This window comes from Cyprinus carpio, chromosome B1 (genome assembly GCF_018340385.1).
Source record: "Cyprinus carpio isolate SPL01 chromosome B1, ASM1834038v1, whole genome shotgun sequence".
Taxonomy (NCBI): domain Eukaryota; kingdom Metazoa; phylum Chordata; class Actinopteri; order Cypriniformes; family Cyprinidae; genus Cyprinus; species Cyprinus carpio.
In genome coordinates, this window is record NC_056597.1 from 11,162,630 (window position 1) to 11,179,803 (window position 17,174).

At 39.2% G+C, this 17,174-nt stretch overlaps 1 protein-coding gene across 20 annotated transcripts in view; it reads left to right on the top strand.

The window, feature by feature from the left end:
• The window catches only part of LOC109087252 (teneurin-3-like), a 497,439-nt gene that overhangs the window by 438,176 nt on the left and 42,089 nt on the right, over positions 1-17,174 (top strand). For 14 of the 20 annotated variants that reach the window (XM_042716547.1, XM_042716552.1, XM_042716548.1 and 11 more), the window contains 6 exons: positions 1,659-1,682; positions 2,725-2,745; positions 3,815-3,961; positions 5,952-6,168; positions 10,675-10,794; positions 14,456-14,717. In XM_042716547.1, coding sequence (XP_042572481.1) covers positions 1,659-1,682; positions 2,725-2,745; positions 3,815-3,961; positions 5,952-6,168; positions 10,675-10,794; positions 14,456-14,717 — 791 coding nt within the window. The remainder of the gene's footprint in view (positions 1-1,658; positions 1,683-2,724; positions 2,746-3,814; positions 3,962-5,951; positions 6,169-10,674; positions 10,795-14,455; positions 14,718-17,174) is intronic. The other 6 variants (XM_042716556.1, XM_042716557.1, XM_042716567.1 and 3 more) reach the window with 2 other exon arrangements.

Sequence of the window (17,174 nt, forward strand, 5' to 3'; positions counted from 1 at the left end):
TGCAACGCAATTAGGATAATGGAAAATAATATAGGCTCTCTCTCTTTTTCTCTTTGAAAAAAAAACTGTGATTGAACCACACTGGACGTGATGTATAATTGTTTCCAGATTAATGTCACTTTAATCAGAGCTCTTTGAATGTGCACGTAAATAATGAAGCATTGATGTCCATAAAGGGATGATTGCCTTTTTTTTCCTTCCCCTCCATCTCTCCTTCACTTACTCTCTCTCTCTATATCTCCCCTCAGGACCATCAATGTAAATGAACAAAAGTTTGTTGTAATTAGCCAGTAATTGGCTGCCCTCACTGGCAAGTTTCCAGTTCGGAGCATGCGTTAGCTTGTGTTTTCATAACCCGCTGTGTATTCTGGAGTAGATAGTCTGCTCAGTTTTCTACAACTGTCTAAGTTCTGGATCTCCCAGACATAACAGCGAGTGTGTGGAAACTAGACACCGAGGAATTTAATCAGTACGCTCTCACACACATACACACACACACACACATACGCAAAACCTCTCAAACAGTCTCAACCACACACACTCGTCTTCCATTCACACGTAAGAGTATCTTCCTTAAGAACATAATCCAGCTAATGAAGCCTCGGCATAACAGTGTTGTTATGCTTGTATTAAAAGGTGGCCTTTTATTTAGGATGATTTGATCTGGCTTAGCATATGTAATGTTATGACACGCCACAGAGGGTTTCTCCGAAAGCCTTGTCAGAAATCATTCCATTTAGCCATAGGAAGGAGATGATTGCTCGCATACACACATGCAGATGATTCAGAGCTTATCCATACAGTATTCCACCAACACATACACCCTTTTTTTTTCCTCACTCGGGGCAATATAATATTTCACTCACATACTGAGGGGCTTAAGGATAATAGACCTGATGTGATGACAATGTGAAACGTGAAATAGCAAACATACAGCAGGTTCCCTGGACCACATGTCAATCATCAGGATGCAATTTCCAATTAGCATGTGAGGCCCCCTTTTCTATCGGTACTGTAAATCCCATGATGCCCATGTTATTTACTTTATGCATTATGAGTGATAATGTCACACATTTGAGAAGCTTTTAGGGGAGCACTCAGTGAATACTGAACAGGAAGAGTGAGTCATTTTCTACTGGTCCTGTTTTTCATTCTGTTCCATAAATGGTGTCGCAGAGGTTTGTGCGGGGTACCGGTGGGCTTTGAGAGCCATGGAAGTCCATGCCAAGACTGCTCGGTGGATGCGTTTTTGCTTTATTCATTCCAGTGTTTGTGTGTTTGGTTTTAGATTTACTTTGAAACAATTTTCACTCAGGAATTTCCAGTAAATTTCACAAATGATTTCAAAGAAAAGGCGCATTGAATTAAACATGAAATTTTGAAGTAGAAAGGCTGAAACAGTTTTTGTTTGTGTCTTTGTTTTTGAGCTCCAGTAATCTTTTGTTTTATTTACAACTTCGAACAATAATTTTTCACATATTTCTTTGGGAAAGCAGAAGTCAGTCAGCATTTCTACTCATTTTTAATGTCTGTGCAGTGAAAAAAAGATGCATTTTTTTTTAAACCAGCAGTGCTAAAAGTTTCAGGTTGATTGTCTTTTCACACCTTTATAACTTCCTCTTTCTCCTCTTTTCTTCTTCTTCTTGCTCCCTGTAAAGCTCACCCGGAGACGTATGTCCAAGGTATTGTGTCTTTTCTTCTTCTTCTCTCTCATTCTCTCTCCCTTGAGCTCTTGTGTCCCGGATTGAGGTCTTTATGACATTTTTATGGCGCATTAATAACCTCTTCTCTCTCTCTCTCCTCTGCGTGTCTGCTATTATTGTGATTCTTCATTGGCTTCTTTTTTTGGACTGTCAGAAATCCAATCCAATGTCCTCAGCGCTCTCCTTGGCTAATGTTCCAACTTCAGCAGAACATTCCCCCACCCCAACTAAATCACCACAGCTCCAAATCTGCAGTTTAGCATCTCCTCCGTGTCCCAGAGTCGCACTCGAGTTCATTTTTAAAACAATAGGAACCTGCACGCAAATGCCGATCAGCCATGTTTATTTTATAATGAACTACGAGCTGGCGGTGTAAATGGAGATCAAGAGAAGAGATACTAGCAGATTCTTGTTTACTGTTACTGAGGTGTTTTTGGAAATGATTTCACAGGGCTAAATCAGTGCTAAGCCAAGTGTGATTCCAGACTCACAAACTAGCATATGGTGCATCAGACCGCCAAGAATTCTCACAAGGCTTTTTTTTAAAAACATTAAGATGTTTCTTAAAGTCTTACGGGCTTACTTTGATACTTTTACTCCAAAGCTCAATATGTTAGCTCGGAACATGTTTCTTGCTTGTTTTTATTGTGTATTATCACATTCCATGTTGCTTTTTCTTTTCATTTTCTCACTCATACAATACTTAACAGACATGGCACGTAGCATTTCTCGGTGTGGTATTTATTCATGCGTTGAGTAACACAATATACACGCCATGGCAATCCTCCAGACGGAGTCGGCCAAAGTCGAAACAGCTCCCACTCTTCTTTCAACATTTTACCTTCCTCCTTCTCAAAGCCCCTCTTTCCTTTTCTCCTCTTTATGGTCATTTGCTTCCTTACTCTCTCTTTCCCTTCTGTGTTTTTGTGTTCTGACTCGTCCTTCACTTGGACTCAAGTGCTCAGATTTGTTTTGTTCATTTTCTTTCCCGAATTTTCCTCCCTCCCGGGCCCCATAATAGGAGAGAGGATAGGATTTAAAGGTAATGCATACCAAAGCCCCAGGGAGACTGTCACAAGCAATCACTCCGCTGTCTCTCTGTGTCTTTCTTCCTTTCTCCCTCTTTTCGATTTTTTTGTCTTGAAGCACGATGTCAGCGTGTCTATGTTCTAGTCTCCTCGCTGTATTTATTGTTGTCCTTTATATCTGCCAAATTCATCATTGTTTGTCTTGAACAAGCCACAAATACACACACACACACACACACACAATTACTGACATGCACTCACACACAAAACACACCTGTGGTCCTTGAGTTTTGTTTGGGAATCCTGTGGGTCCTGTCTCCATGCATCCCGCAGCCTGACCCCTGGTGTTTGTTAGCCTAGCTTCTCCCACAATCCTCCCCTTCCCTCCCCCTGGCCTCTCTTGCTTTCCTCTGATTCCGTCCGGCGGAATGTGACCTGGGCAGAAAGTATAGCGCTGGAAGCACACACTCTCTCGCCAGCTCAGATGTCCACCCTATACTTTATGCCTCTGGGATTCTCTGTGTGCCGTAGCTTCACATGGATGCCGCTGCTGATTTATAATTCCTTCACCCGCTTCCTTTGATCTCTCCTTCTAAATTCAATTTTCTTTCCATTTATTTATTTATTTATTTATTTATTTTTATAAATTTTTATGGGTTCTCATTTGGATTCCCCAATCAGTTATCTTTCCTTTTGGGTCTCAACTTGATTTCCTCACAAATTTCTGCCATCCCTTTTGGATTGATTGGTTGGTTGTGTAGAGAGAGCATCCGTTACATTCATGTGAATCTACAGCCTCTGTGCATCTCACTAGGCCTGTATGAAGTCCAGCGTCAGTCTGTGTTCACCTTTAAACCTTTACTTTCATTCACGACAATCTCAGTGTATCTCTGTTTGGGTTACCATTTGTGTTTCACAAGTCGAAGACACACTGTGGCCACGTATGATGATTTTTAATGACAACTTGCAAAGAGAATATGATCACATTAATATAAAAACATGCACATACTTGACTAAGTCTCAAACACATTTGAACACACACACGTCCGTACTAGTGTATGACGGCTCTGTCTGTCTCCGCAGAGGGATGCCCAGGTCTGTGCAACAGTAATGGACGCTGCACGCTGGATCAGAATGGCTGGCATTGTGTCTGCCAACCAGGCTGGAGAGGGGCCGGCTGTGATGTTGCCATGGAGACTCTCTGCGCAGACGGCAAGGACAATGAAGGAGGTGAGGTCACCGGTGACTGGACGGATGAGCGTTATAAAATTTAAATGGGATGCATCACAAATATATGCATATGGAAACGTTTATGTAAATTTCAGATAAGTATTTGTCAATGATAATCAGGTCGAGGATATAACCCTGGTGGAAATGGTAAAATGTGCATATTTAAATGTTTATGAAACAACTGACATTGTAATTTCGTCTCCCTCGATAAAAGTCATGATAAAGTTTTTAGGCAGGTTTTAAACACCAACTCGCACCGTCTCGTCTTGTTATGGCCATTCTAAAAAAAAATTTAAAAAAAAAACAACACCTTTAATTCATCTTGGGACTTTTACGCTGAAAAAAAATGGTGTGGAAATAATTTTTCACTCAGCTCAGAAACTGTCAATTTTAAGAACAGTTAAAAAGAAATGGCAAGTAACAGATTGAATGAAATGTCAAATTTTCAAGTAGAAAAACTTAAATGTATTAAATGTATTTTCTTGTAAAACATACTCCATTAACCTCTGTTTTACTTTGAAAAATTATTTTTTACAGTTCACTCATACAGAAAAGTTAAGCATACCTTGATTTCTAAGAGTCACTGTTTTTCACCGTGGTATGCCATAGCCTTCAGCCCATCAGAATACAGCACACTAAGACATGACCCTAAGACCAAAGACAAGTAAATCTCAAAACTAGAGGTTAGCTTGGAGTCTGGAGGTTACTGGAGGTTTTATCAGAGGAGAGCGAGTCTATGAATAACAGAGTATCTCTCTTTGCTTACATTTAACAAAAATGACAGGCCTGCTCAAGGGGCGAGCGGCTCTAAATCATTCTCCACAGGTCCTGCATTCAGGGCGTGTGTGTTTGGATACGGAACTTTTTGGTACATGTGTGGTTCCGTGCACGCTTGAGGTCCGGTATGAGGTTTGGTCCACACAAAAATGTTTAGAAATTTGCTCCACTGAGGTGAATGCATGTACCTTTAAACTCAGCGTAATTCCAAAGTATCTGAGATTATTTTTCTAGTTGGAGATAATGCGGTCTGTAACATCGTAAATCTGAAGGATTTACAGTGCTCTGGAAGCCTGACAAGAGGCTTTGAAGTTTTTCCAAAGCGGAAAGAAAAATATACAGTAAGGTTATGATATATTCTCAGTCATATAGTAATCGTGCCAGGTATTGCAGATTTCTTTGAATTTGGCTTCCTTTGACTAAAGGTACTGTAAAAAGATGAGAACATAAAGGTCTTTATATAAACAAACATAAAAAATGAATACATTTCTCCTTCAATACATATTCATGTCCAGATCCCATTACGTGACCTCTGTTTTGTGTGACCTGAGCAAGCTATGTTAACGGATTCTGTGCTCTCTGGAGATATTTTTTCATGTGCGTGTTGACTTTGGCCATAGTGGACCGGATTTAAAGCAGTGTGAGAGTTACGAGAGGTCCAGATCGCACATGAAGTTGCATGGTGCTTTTGGCAGGGGGTGCCGGGACACTCGTAAGGCAAAACAAACAGTCAGACACTCTGTCTCGATCTCACCAGAGCAGTGTCAGCTCAGGGTGCAGTAAAAAAAAGAATTGGTTTCATACTGATTAGCGCAACAAAAGCGCATGTTTGTGTATGTGTGTGTTTGCACATGTGTTCTTTTACACCTCCCCTGTGACGGTGTGCCAGATGTACACGGGGCTTTTTATAAACTTGCTGAGACGGATGGCAGAGGTTTATGGCACTTACCTGCGGGAGATCAGATCGCATTTCCACACAAAGCATTAACCAGGTGTTTACAGATAGAGGCGAGAGAGATTTCTTGACAATGTAAAAAAAAAAAACAAAACAAGAGAGGATATTGCAGTCATGCCTTTGACCCTAAAGGTGAGAGAACACATGGGTGGATGGTGTATGAAGTATAGACCCAAAAGTGGTGAGACAGGAAATAGGATATACTATAAGTCTCTTTAACACATGGCACCTCATATTTTTGATGTGCATTGTGTGCAGATGGCCTGGTGGACTGTATGGATCCGGACTGCTGCCTGCAGAGCTCGTGTCAGACTCAGCCCTTCTGCCGTGGCTCTCCTGACCCGATTGACATCATCAGCCAGAACCAACCTGCAAGCCCACAGCAAGCCGCCCAGTCATTCTATCAGCAAATCAGCTTCCTCATTGGCCCGGAAAGCACTCATGTCATTAACGGAGACAACCCCTTTAACAGAAGGTAGGACTGTGTGCTGTGTCTGCTGCAATGAGCAAATTAAACCTCAAATAGTGAGGAGTATATCACTGCTTAACAATAAGGATGCCCCAGAGGTCCAGGTTTTATCAGGCAACTGATGAACTTCATCTTACATTGAACATGTAAACGTATTTAATACAAGTCCACTGGGTTTTTTGTGATTTATTGAATGTTATTGTGCAGAGTTCAAAAAGTCAATGAAGTAATCCATGTAGATGACAGATTACAAGAATCATTGTAATTCTTCTTAGATCAGTTGGAATAGAAGAAGATTATAAACAAATCAGTCATGGTTCACACCATATGCCGTTTCATTTCCAGCAAAAGTCTAATATAGCTGTCATAAAATCCCAAATAGAAGTTTCTTTTTTGTGGATATTATATATATACACTGCCGTTCAACAGTTTGGGATCAGTAAGATTTTTAATGTTTTTTAATGGAATCTCTTCTGCTTGTCAAGGCTGTATTTATTTGATCAAAAATACTGAAAAAACTGTAATATTGTGAGATATTATTTCAATTTCTAATATTGGTTTTCTGTTTTAATATACTTTAAAATATAATTTATTTCTGTGATCAAAGCTGAATTTTCAGCAACATTACTCCAGTGTTCAGTGTCACATGATCCTTCAGAAATCATTCTAATATGCTGATTTATTATCAGTGCTGGAAACTGTTGTGCTCCTTCAATTTTTTTTTTTTTTAAACTGTGATACTTTTATCTGGATTCTTTTAGTTAAGTTAAAAAGAACCGCATTTATTTAAAATTAAAATCTTTTCCAACAGTAGGAGTCTTTACTATCACCTTTTATCCATCTAACACATCCTTGCTGAATAAAAGTATGCATTACTTTAAAAAAAAGAAGTAAAAAAAATTAATGACTCCAAACTTTTGAACGGTAGTGTATATAGCACAAGATTTCCATTTTGAAAAAAGGCAGCCTTGATGAGCACAAGATATAATATATATATTATTACATTTAAAAATATGAATATATAAATGTATAAAATATAATGTATATAAATAAATGTTTTCAAAATAAATTTGTAAAGTGGAAACTTTGGTAGAGCAAATGATACTGTCTACTACCTATGTGATGAGCAGCACTTAAATAAATATATTTTCAAAAATACTGAAGAGCAGCACTTGTTCATCACAGCTTGTGATGTAAATTTTATGGATTGCACATGTCTAATTAGTTCATTAACTACAATTAATTGGCTGACCTGATGTCAAATGATAAGCATATGGATATGATAAGCATATTCTGCTTTCCAGAGACCATATTACCACCATAAAAAAAGACTCCCAACAATTGCTCCTAACAGCCCTCTAAAAGACTTCATACTGTTCCCATGGAAACAGATGTGCTGACAAAACCTCATAAGACCCATGTGACCCGGGTTACAGAGAGAAAGATTTTCTGAAGTTGCATTAAATTGTAATTTACAAATTATGCGCCTCGATTTGCATTGTGTATGTGAGAGCACCATCCAACAGTTATTGGAAAGAGATGTTAGATCTGATAATAGCCCGCTTGAATAAGCATTGCTATTAATTATGTTGTCACATCCAGAGCGTGGGTTTGTCGAAGTATCTTCTCTCTGTTTGCTTGAATGGATATAATCATTTCTTAGTTGTCATGGTCAGCTGCCTTCATGGCTCTGTTTTACCTTGCTTGCTCATTTTGCTCTGTCAAATAAGCACCTGTTGCTATTTCAAGTCCCTCTTTGCTTTTTTGTGCTTTTAACTTAATTTCCTTTTTATTGTGTCTGGCGAATATTCAGTGAGTGAGTAAACTAATATCTATGGAAACCTGGAATTAAAAACACAAAGGAGGTTGACTGATCACACCACAAATACTCACAGTCACGTTTCAATTTGACTGATACATGATAATAATGCAATAACGATCAGTTTGTTTATATCTTCGCCTGCCTCCTATGCAAAACTCAATGCACATGTTCTGTTAAGATGGAAATAACATTGAAGTTAGCTTGATTACTCTCAAAAATTGCTTGGCAACTGTAATTTGGTCATGACAGATAACACGATTAGCTACAACAAAGAGTTTAATAGGCCCGATACCAGTGCCCCATATGTGAGGACACTAAACCTTTAAGTACCTCTGTGGCAAGATAAAGTCTGATCTGATAAAGGGAGGTGTAGACTAATGTGATTTAAAAATAAATGCACAAACCCACGCGGGGCACATCTGCACCGAATATCGGTCATTTTGGCTGGAAAGTTCGTTTGGCAGTCATTGAATGTAACACAAACCATGTGTACTAGACTCCCTCATCCTCCCAGCTCATGATAAAATAGAATAATCGCTCGCTAAATAATATAAATGTTTAAGTAAACATTACAGGCTCTGGTTTTTGTATTCATTGTAAAGTTCAGTTTGATTTGTAGGTTTTCATCCTGGACTGAAAACGACAAACGGTGATAAAAGGACACTGCACAGATACTGTATATATTTTGGCTGACTGAAAAAAGGCTGATATTGTGAATCTGGTTATATAGTATATATCTCCACATTCTTTCTTCTGGGTCAAACAGGTTTCAAAGAAAATCCCGCTAAGAAACAGTTGCTGTTATTGTGTTTCCTCAGGGTAACTACCTATTGATTCGCAGCATAAACATTGTAAAACAACACGCCACTGGAGCAAAAGTGCCAGCTTTTCAATTTTCCAGAATTAAGTATCTGTCACATACCCTGTATATCCCAGCAGCCTCTCTCCAGATGTTTCTTCTATATCATCTTCAGCCGTCCGTTCACTTGAACGCCTGGCTCAGCAAACCCCTGCCTGTGTACATGAAAATGTCTTGTTTTCATTTTGCTACATGCATCCCAGCACTAAGGGGCCTTTTAAGCAGATTAAGCTTCTGCGTGGTGCATGTTGGCAAAATGGAAGGTGTTTTAGACAGTGAGGTTTGGATGGAAAACAACTGGAGCATTGAGAGGGTCAGCGATCCGGAGAAGAGCACATCTGTGTGATCCCTTTAAGAATGAATTGAGTAACCTTGGGCACCTTGGTAGATGGATCCAGCCGTAATCCTTGTGATGGCAACATCGTGCAGGTTATTCTTAGAGAGAGGAAAGGGCAGAAAGGGAAAGCTTTCAGAGACTGTGTATGATCTTAAAAAAATAGTTTGTAAAATTGGTTGTGCATTTGAAATGTATCAAATTATTATTGTTGTTTGTTTTTAGTTTAATGGTAACATATTTATATATTTCACTTATTTTTTGTTGTATCTATTATTTTTTTAGTATTCGAGTACAAATTTGAAGTACATTTTTAGTTGACAAAAATGTTTTTTCCTTCTTGCTTTTATCTTCATAGCCATTTGAGTAAGCGATATTAACCTTGGTTTTCTGGTCAGGGTGCCCTCAGAGCATGTGGAAGACATGCAGAGCGAGAGCGAGTGTGACGTGTGGTGTTCAGGGCAAACGAGACAGAAATACAGCGCTGAGGAGGGTGAATTACAGCATGCTTTTAGGACACTCAGGCTGTGGCAGCTAACACTGGACACTATTGTTTTATTATCTCACACAAAGCAAATGGGATTTCTGAGTTACGGTCACATCATGAGAAACGGCAGCTTATTTATGGAATGTTTACCTGTGCGTGTGACCCTAGGGTCATTTCCACACTTCCTTTATCCCAGCTCCAAGTAAGGGGTGACGCCACACTTTGATTCACTGCTGCACTGCTGATTAGGCCCCAGAAAAACAGTAATGACCTGAAAAAATCAGCCAATAATTAGAGCGAGGTGTCCTCAACACTGCTGTGAAGTCACTTTCTGCCCAAAACAACCCAAGCTCTAATTCTCTTTGTTATTTTTTTAGGGCTGTCAGTTGATAAAAAAAAAAATGCAATTAAATTAGGTATGCCAATTAATATTCAATTAATTGAAATTGACTTAATATATGAATAGTTGCTAAATATTTGCATATATTTTTAATATATGAATATATCCCGTGACCCCTTCGTTCAGTTCAGTTCTGTTGCACCCTTTGCTTTTTTTTTTTTTTTTTTTTTTTTGGTGTGTGATTTCAAAGAGAAGCGCCTATTCAAAAAAAGTAATTGACAATGCAGGATTTCTAAGTATTTTTAGCTATTTATTCCCCTGTGGGAAAGTAACAGTTCTTCAAACAAAAGCTTTGCCCACATCGATCCTTATGAAGCTCCTCGGAAGAGAATCTGCCTTGGGAATTGAGGACATAAGAATCCCACTGGAGCCTTTAGGGGACTGAATTATGACTGTCTATAGAGACGGGGGCACAAGAGTCACATAAATAAGCATAGAGTGAGTGTGTGTGTGCATATGTGAGAGAGACAGACTTTGTGTGCTTTCTAGTTATTTACAGTGGATTAGACATTTTAAAGCTTAGGGAATCCATGTTCAGTCATGCTGTAAATCATATTAATAGTGAGTGTGTGTGTGGGTTTCTTACCAACCATGTGTGTTTGTTTTGCAGCCTGGTGTCCATAATCAGAGGGCAGGTGCTCACTGCAGATGGTACGCCCCTGATTGGAGTCAACGTGTCCTTTGTGCACTACCCAGACCACGGATTCACCATCACAAGGAAGGATGGCATGTAGGTTGAAAACATAAGCGGACACACATCCTATACACAATTCCATAGTGTCTCTGTCCTTGAATGACTGAATGTCATGATACAGCACAGTGTACAGATGTCACCAAACCCATCTGTTTACTTATGTTTAGTACTTATGCATAAAACATACATAAATGTGTGAAAACTTTGATTGAATACACAACCTCTTATGGCTCCACAACAGTTTGTGTGTGCGTGCATGTGTTTTATAGCGTGCTGTCTTATCTACCAAGATCATCTCATGAAAATGTCAGGCATTGCTTCAGGAAGCAGTGCTTTAGCAAACGGCCTGTTTAAAATGCATTGGATTTACAAGGGTGGAATCAATCAGCCAATGGGCCGCACTCTCCCATACTGTTAACCATTCCCAGTGTTATTAAGGAGCAGCAGCACCGCAATCATGAAGGCCTCACAACTGTAACCAGCAAGATCTTTAAGCAGACATCCTTGTTCAAGGAGAGTGGACTGTTAGGACCTGCCATCATGTACTGTCATGTGTCAGTGCTGAATGGCTGAAAGGCAGCAATCAAGCAGAGAGGAAATGAAATAAGGTTTGCAATTGAATTGAATTTAGTGTAATTAAAGATAGAATCGCTGAAGAGGTGTTTTAGGTGCAGCTGGTGGACTGAATGGGGTCAATTCAAGTCTTTAAAGGAACAGCTGAATGAAAAATGAAAATTCTATCATTATTAACTCACCAGCATGTCATTCCTAACTGGTATGACTTACTTTCTTCTGTGGCTCACAAAAGGTGTCATTGAAGTCAGACATGATGCAACACATCAAAAGGTGCCATATTGGATTTGAGCATTACATTTTTAGTGCAGACTTAAATTTCGATTCTATTTATCACAAAAATCTATGTTGGTTTCAAAAGATTTGAACTGCTGCTCACAAGACTGCTTTTATAGTACTACTTTGTCATTTTGATACCAGTGTTATTTTAACCTTATTTATATTTTATATTATAATTATTTTTAAATGTGTTTTTGTCATTGTTATTTTTTATAATTCTCCATGTATTTAATTTATATATATATATATATATATATATATTTATATATATATATATATATATATATATATATATATATTACATTTAATGTAATATTTAACTGTTTTCAGGGAACAAAAACTATTGTAATAGTTTTAGTTAACAATGACAATAACAAGTTTTGCGCTGTTTACACCTGGTATTAAAATAATACTCTTCTTCCAATAGTTCTCTTCTGTCCACTTTCGACCATTTCTGTCCCAATTTCTTTTGAGGGGAGGGTCTTTTATATATTTATATATATGAACCAAATGGTCTGGGGTGTTTTTGTTAGTTTGCTTGTTTGTTCTTTTTTTTCCCGCAAAGCTATTTCTAAAACATTGACTGCATGGATAAGACAAAAAGAGAGAGAATAAAAAAAAACATTAGTCACCTATAAGTTGTCTGCAAATCCTTTAAATTTTACTTGTATTCAGAACAGAGTAAGATATAAATCAGAAAATAAAAGTAGCAATAAAATCATAATACAATCTTATATAATTATAAAATAAAACACAAATTATAATGACATACAAAAGAGGGTTATATACATCTAGCAATGCTGTAAATTAGGGATGCACCGATACCACTTTTTTCAGAACATGTCCGATACAGATACTTTTATTTTTGGTGCTCGCCAATACTGATATCGATACCTGTATTTTCACAGCATTTGTAATTTTTTTTTTTTTTAATATCGGATACAGTGACAAAATAATAATAATAATAAAAAACAGATATTTCCTTCAGTTATTTCCACACTTAATTATACTGAAAATGTATTGTATAAGCTTTTGTTACAGGGAACCACTCATTACACATTATACGAGTACGCAAGTACTAACTTGCTATGTAATCACAAGGCGTTTTCCTAAAATAATGCAGGGAACCACTCATTACACATTATACGAGTACGCACGTGCTATTTTGGTGATGTAATATGCGCCACGTGCACTGTGCGTGGACCCTCGCGTACAAGGAAAAACTGAAGTATAATTTTAAAGCAAGCTAAACATGCGCAGCGCGTGCACATGTTTGTATTGGACACTTATAGCCTAGCTTATTTCACTGTCTGCTAGTTTCACTTTTGCGTTAATTGTGTATGTTTGACGTTTAAAATAAATGTTGTTTATAGTGAATGCCCCTATAATGGAGCGAACAGCAATCAAGATCATGCAACAGAAGTGCACGCTCTCTGACTCTCTCTCTCTTGCTCTCCTTACTGTCAAATAACTTTAGTAACTTGTGCATTGTTTTACTTACTTGCTTTTGACATATCCGACCGAACTACAGACTTTCCAGTGATGTCTGTTAGATTTTCACTCTATAAGCTTGTGCATCTGTGCCGCCGCACTCAATCCATTCAGCGCCCTCTGCTTATCAGCTCGCACACATCCGCTATACAGACGTGAATATTAAATGTTTAACATTATTTTAATTACTTATATGTACTTCATAGACATCCTTAATCTCTATAACTCCATTCTACTCTCTGTTGTTCTGTTGTCTATGTTTCTTTTTCTGGACACAGCTCTGTTCACACACTGTGTGGTATCGGGGCATTTTTATCATTTGAAATGACACAATTCCATAATTTTGAAGTGATTTAAATTTTTTCTACAGTTGTTTTCCTTTAAGTGAGAAAGAGAGCACATGAGCACATGTAGGACTGAGGAGAGAGAAGTTTGACCCTGACAGTGCATCACAGAGATAGATGGAAAAAGTAGTTGGAAAGAGGCTGCCAGAAAGATATGTTTAATAGAAAACGTGATGATAGAAGTGCTTGGACTGGAGGGAGGAGACCCAGACTGAAAGAGAGAGAGAGTGCAGGGGGGAGGCTTTAGATAGGGGCAGTGTGTCCGAGATTAGCCCACTCAGCCAGCTGTTGCAGCACTTGAACACCACAGCAGGGCAGACCGTAAAATGGCAGTGGATAATCATGCCCACACCTCTTCCACATCCACTTACTCTAACAGATGCGTAGCTGGTACTCTGATTCCCTGTTGGAGACCAATCACCAGCAGCCTCTCCTTCAGAGCTGCTTTTGTGTCTGTGTATGTGTGCACACACGTGAGCAAATTCTTACGCTTCTACATGCATATTTTCTGCCCTATCTTGCTTTCCCCCTGCAGCCTTTGCAAAATATCGGAATATAGGACAGTACGCTCAGTTCCAGACTCATTTCCTTTCTAATAAGTCTCTCATGGCAACAGAGGGAGAGAGAGAGTCGAGGGAGAGTTTTGGCTTTTACACAAATGCAATGATAAAAAGGCTCAGCCACATTATCATGCATTTTTCACCATGGCAATGCCCTGTGTCAGGAAGGAAAGGGCCTTCTTAGAAACACTTGGCTCAGAGGAGACCTGCACTGGGATCAGGAAGGTTAAAGAAATATAAAAAAAAACCACTTCAACCCAACAGCACACAAGCCTAAATTTTATGAGTACCCAATGAGAACACCTCCGCAGTACATTAGCTGCATATTACGCATACCTAATGAGGAGCGTATGACAGTCTTTTTTCTTTTTACGTGGATATGAATTTCTGTAAACTTTTGTACAAAAAAATACTGGAATTTATAAGTACACTCCTGTTTCATATTTGTAGGTTTGACATTCTGGCCAATGGTGGAGCATCACTGACCCTGAGCTTTGAGCGGGCACCGTTTCTCACGCAATTCCGTACAGTATGGATCCCGTGGAATGTCTTCTATGTAATGGACACGCTGGTTATGAAGAAAGAGGAAAATGACATCCCCAGCTGCGACCTGAGTGGCTTCATTCGACCCAGCCCTCTCATCGTGGCCACACCACTTTCCACCTTCTTCCGATCCTCGCCCGAGAATGGCCCCATCATTCCAGAGACACAGGTAAGGCTCAGTTGGACACCTTAAGCCCAGGTGCATATGAGATTTCAAATATACAAGCCACAGTGTGGGTGATGCAGATCCCTAAAACTAAAACAGTGCAGATTTTTCCTTCCCACCAAAGTGCTAATTCACCATTGTAAATGGAACAGTTGGTCAGCTGGACACTTTATTTACATGCACAGAAGAGGGTATCATATGGCAGTTGGCAGTATGAATGTGCAATGAGTTTAGACGTGCTCTGCACACTGTTCAGTCAGTCGCAAAAGAAGGAGGCTTTGAGAACAGTGATGGTGTTAAGAAAATGTGAGGAAACAGTCTGTTCTTTGCCCTCAACCTGTACCCAGCATGCAGTACTCGGAGAAAAAATAGTTTCGAATCTTATTGTGGCGCTGGCAAGAACTAGAAATCACTACAGCCTTCACCGCAACCCCACATATTGAGGAGATATTGGTCAGCATTTTATATCCTTTTGCACACCCTCCTTTTGTTCCTTTTATAGTGCAAATCCGCACACGCTATCCCCTACATAATCTGTTAAAATGACTCAAACCTCTTGCTGCCTGTCTGTAAAAATGAAAACTGGACCCACATCAGAGCAAATAAATCACTGGGTCTTTGGGGAGATAAATATAAAAGCATGCTTAGTTTGTGTCTTGCACAAAACAATTTTAAGGTCTTAAAGGAATAGTTCACTCAAAAATTAAAATTCCTCTATTATTCTTACCATCTTGTTCAAAACCCATGTGACTTTCGTTATTTGCGAATCACAAGAGGTATATTAAAAAAAGATCTTGGCCACTCTTTTAAATATAATGAAAATTAATTAGAATTAGGCATGTTTAATTTATAAATGAGTCAATCTTACTTCTTTTAATGAATCGAATGAATGATTCACTCATGCGGTTAACAACAGATGAGCAGTAACAACTTAAATAGCTTTCATAAATGACAGAATTCTCATTTTTGAGTGAACTGATCCTTTAAACCTAACTGTTATGATAAAAAGAAAAGCAAAATAAAAGTCAAGATTGAATTCCTCATTCACGTTTTTCTGTGCCATGTGAAGAAAGTGCTGTTGTTGATTGAGAGGTTCCCAAAACTTGGCTCTGTCCTGTCTATATTTTCTCTTCCACCCTACCTTGTGTCCAGATGTGTTTTTGATCCCTTCCTCTATAACCCAGCTTTTCCATTCTTACCTTTCTGTGGCATGTGCCGGGGGGAACATCCCCTGTAATGCGAGCACTCAGGGCCAACACATATGCTGTCTTACGAGTTTGCTCTGAGACATGAAGGAGAAAAATTGTTTCCTTATTGTTGGCAGCATATGTAACAGGCCACACTCCTCTTCCCATGTTTCTCCTCGGCCCCAACAGGGGCATCTGTCCCCTCTGTGGAACCCCACTCATCAAAGTAGATGGGCCCTGATTTGAATTATAGCGTGCTTTGAGAGGAACTCTAAACAGGGGTAATCAGACCCAACCAAGTTAGCATTTAATGTGGGGCCTTTGGACCTCAGCTGTAATGGCCTCTAAGGTCTTTTTTTTACCCAGAGCGTCACACATAAATGGCAAACAGACATCCCTCAGCCCCCCTCATCCAGCGCTCGTAATGCTTAGCGGCCGTGACACCGAACAGGCAGGCATATTGCTTCTACTTGGCCGTCATGCAGGCCTGGAAAAAAATTTATTTGGCTGGAGGAGAACGGCACGTTTTCACGTCCAGAGAAAACCTCCGTGCGACAGTGGAAAATCAGATGAGACATTTAGTGAATGAAAGATATATATGATTTCCCATCATGCTTTGCATGTTTGCTTCGATAACTACTATGTCCTTTAAAGCATAACACCTCTAAATGTAATGAGAGCGCATTGATTCGGCTTTTCGCAGAAACACTAGCTTCCTTTCTTACCATGAAAAAAATGCTTGATGATAAAACTCAATCTGGTCTTTATTACTGTGCATTTAATGGGCTGTATCAAATGAACTTTCAAAGCCTTTTTCATCTTCCCTTTCATTTGGCAAATGAGAAAATATTTTGCTTTAATGCAGCCATATGCACTTATGGCCCTTGCCCCCGTGGCTAAGAATAACATGGCTGCACACGTAGAGACACGGCAGTGCATGCGGTGCCATTTATTAAGAGCTTATAGCAGGCGGAGTAAAGCATGTTATTAGCTCAGACTCTGTAATCAAAGTTCACAGAGGGGAGGTCAGGTGCCTAGCATGAATGCATTGTGGCTTATAGATGCCTTTAAGTAAAGCTATGAGCATAGGGTATGCACAAACACATGCAGGATGGCATCAGCTAGTGTTAGGGAGGTACCGTTGGCTCTTCAAATTGAGAGAATAATAAGAGTTAAAACCACCAAACTTCATCTTAACTTGCTGCCCTTTTATTTTACCCCCACTTATTATTAGTTTCCTGTTTGCCTGAGTTTTTTTGTTGTTTCAGCCACA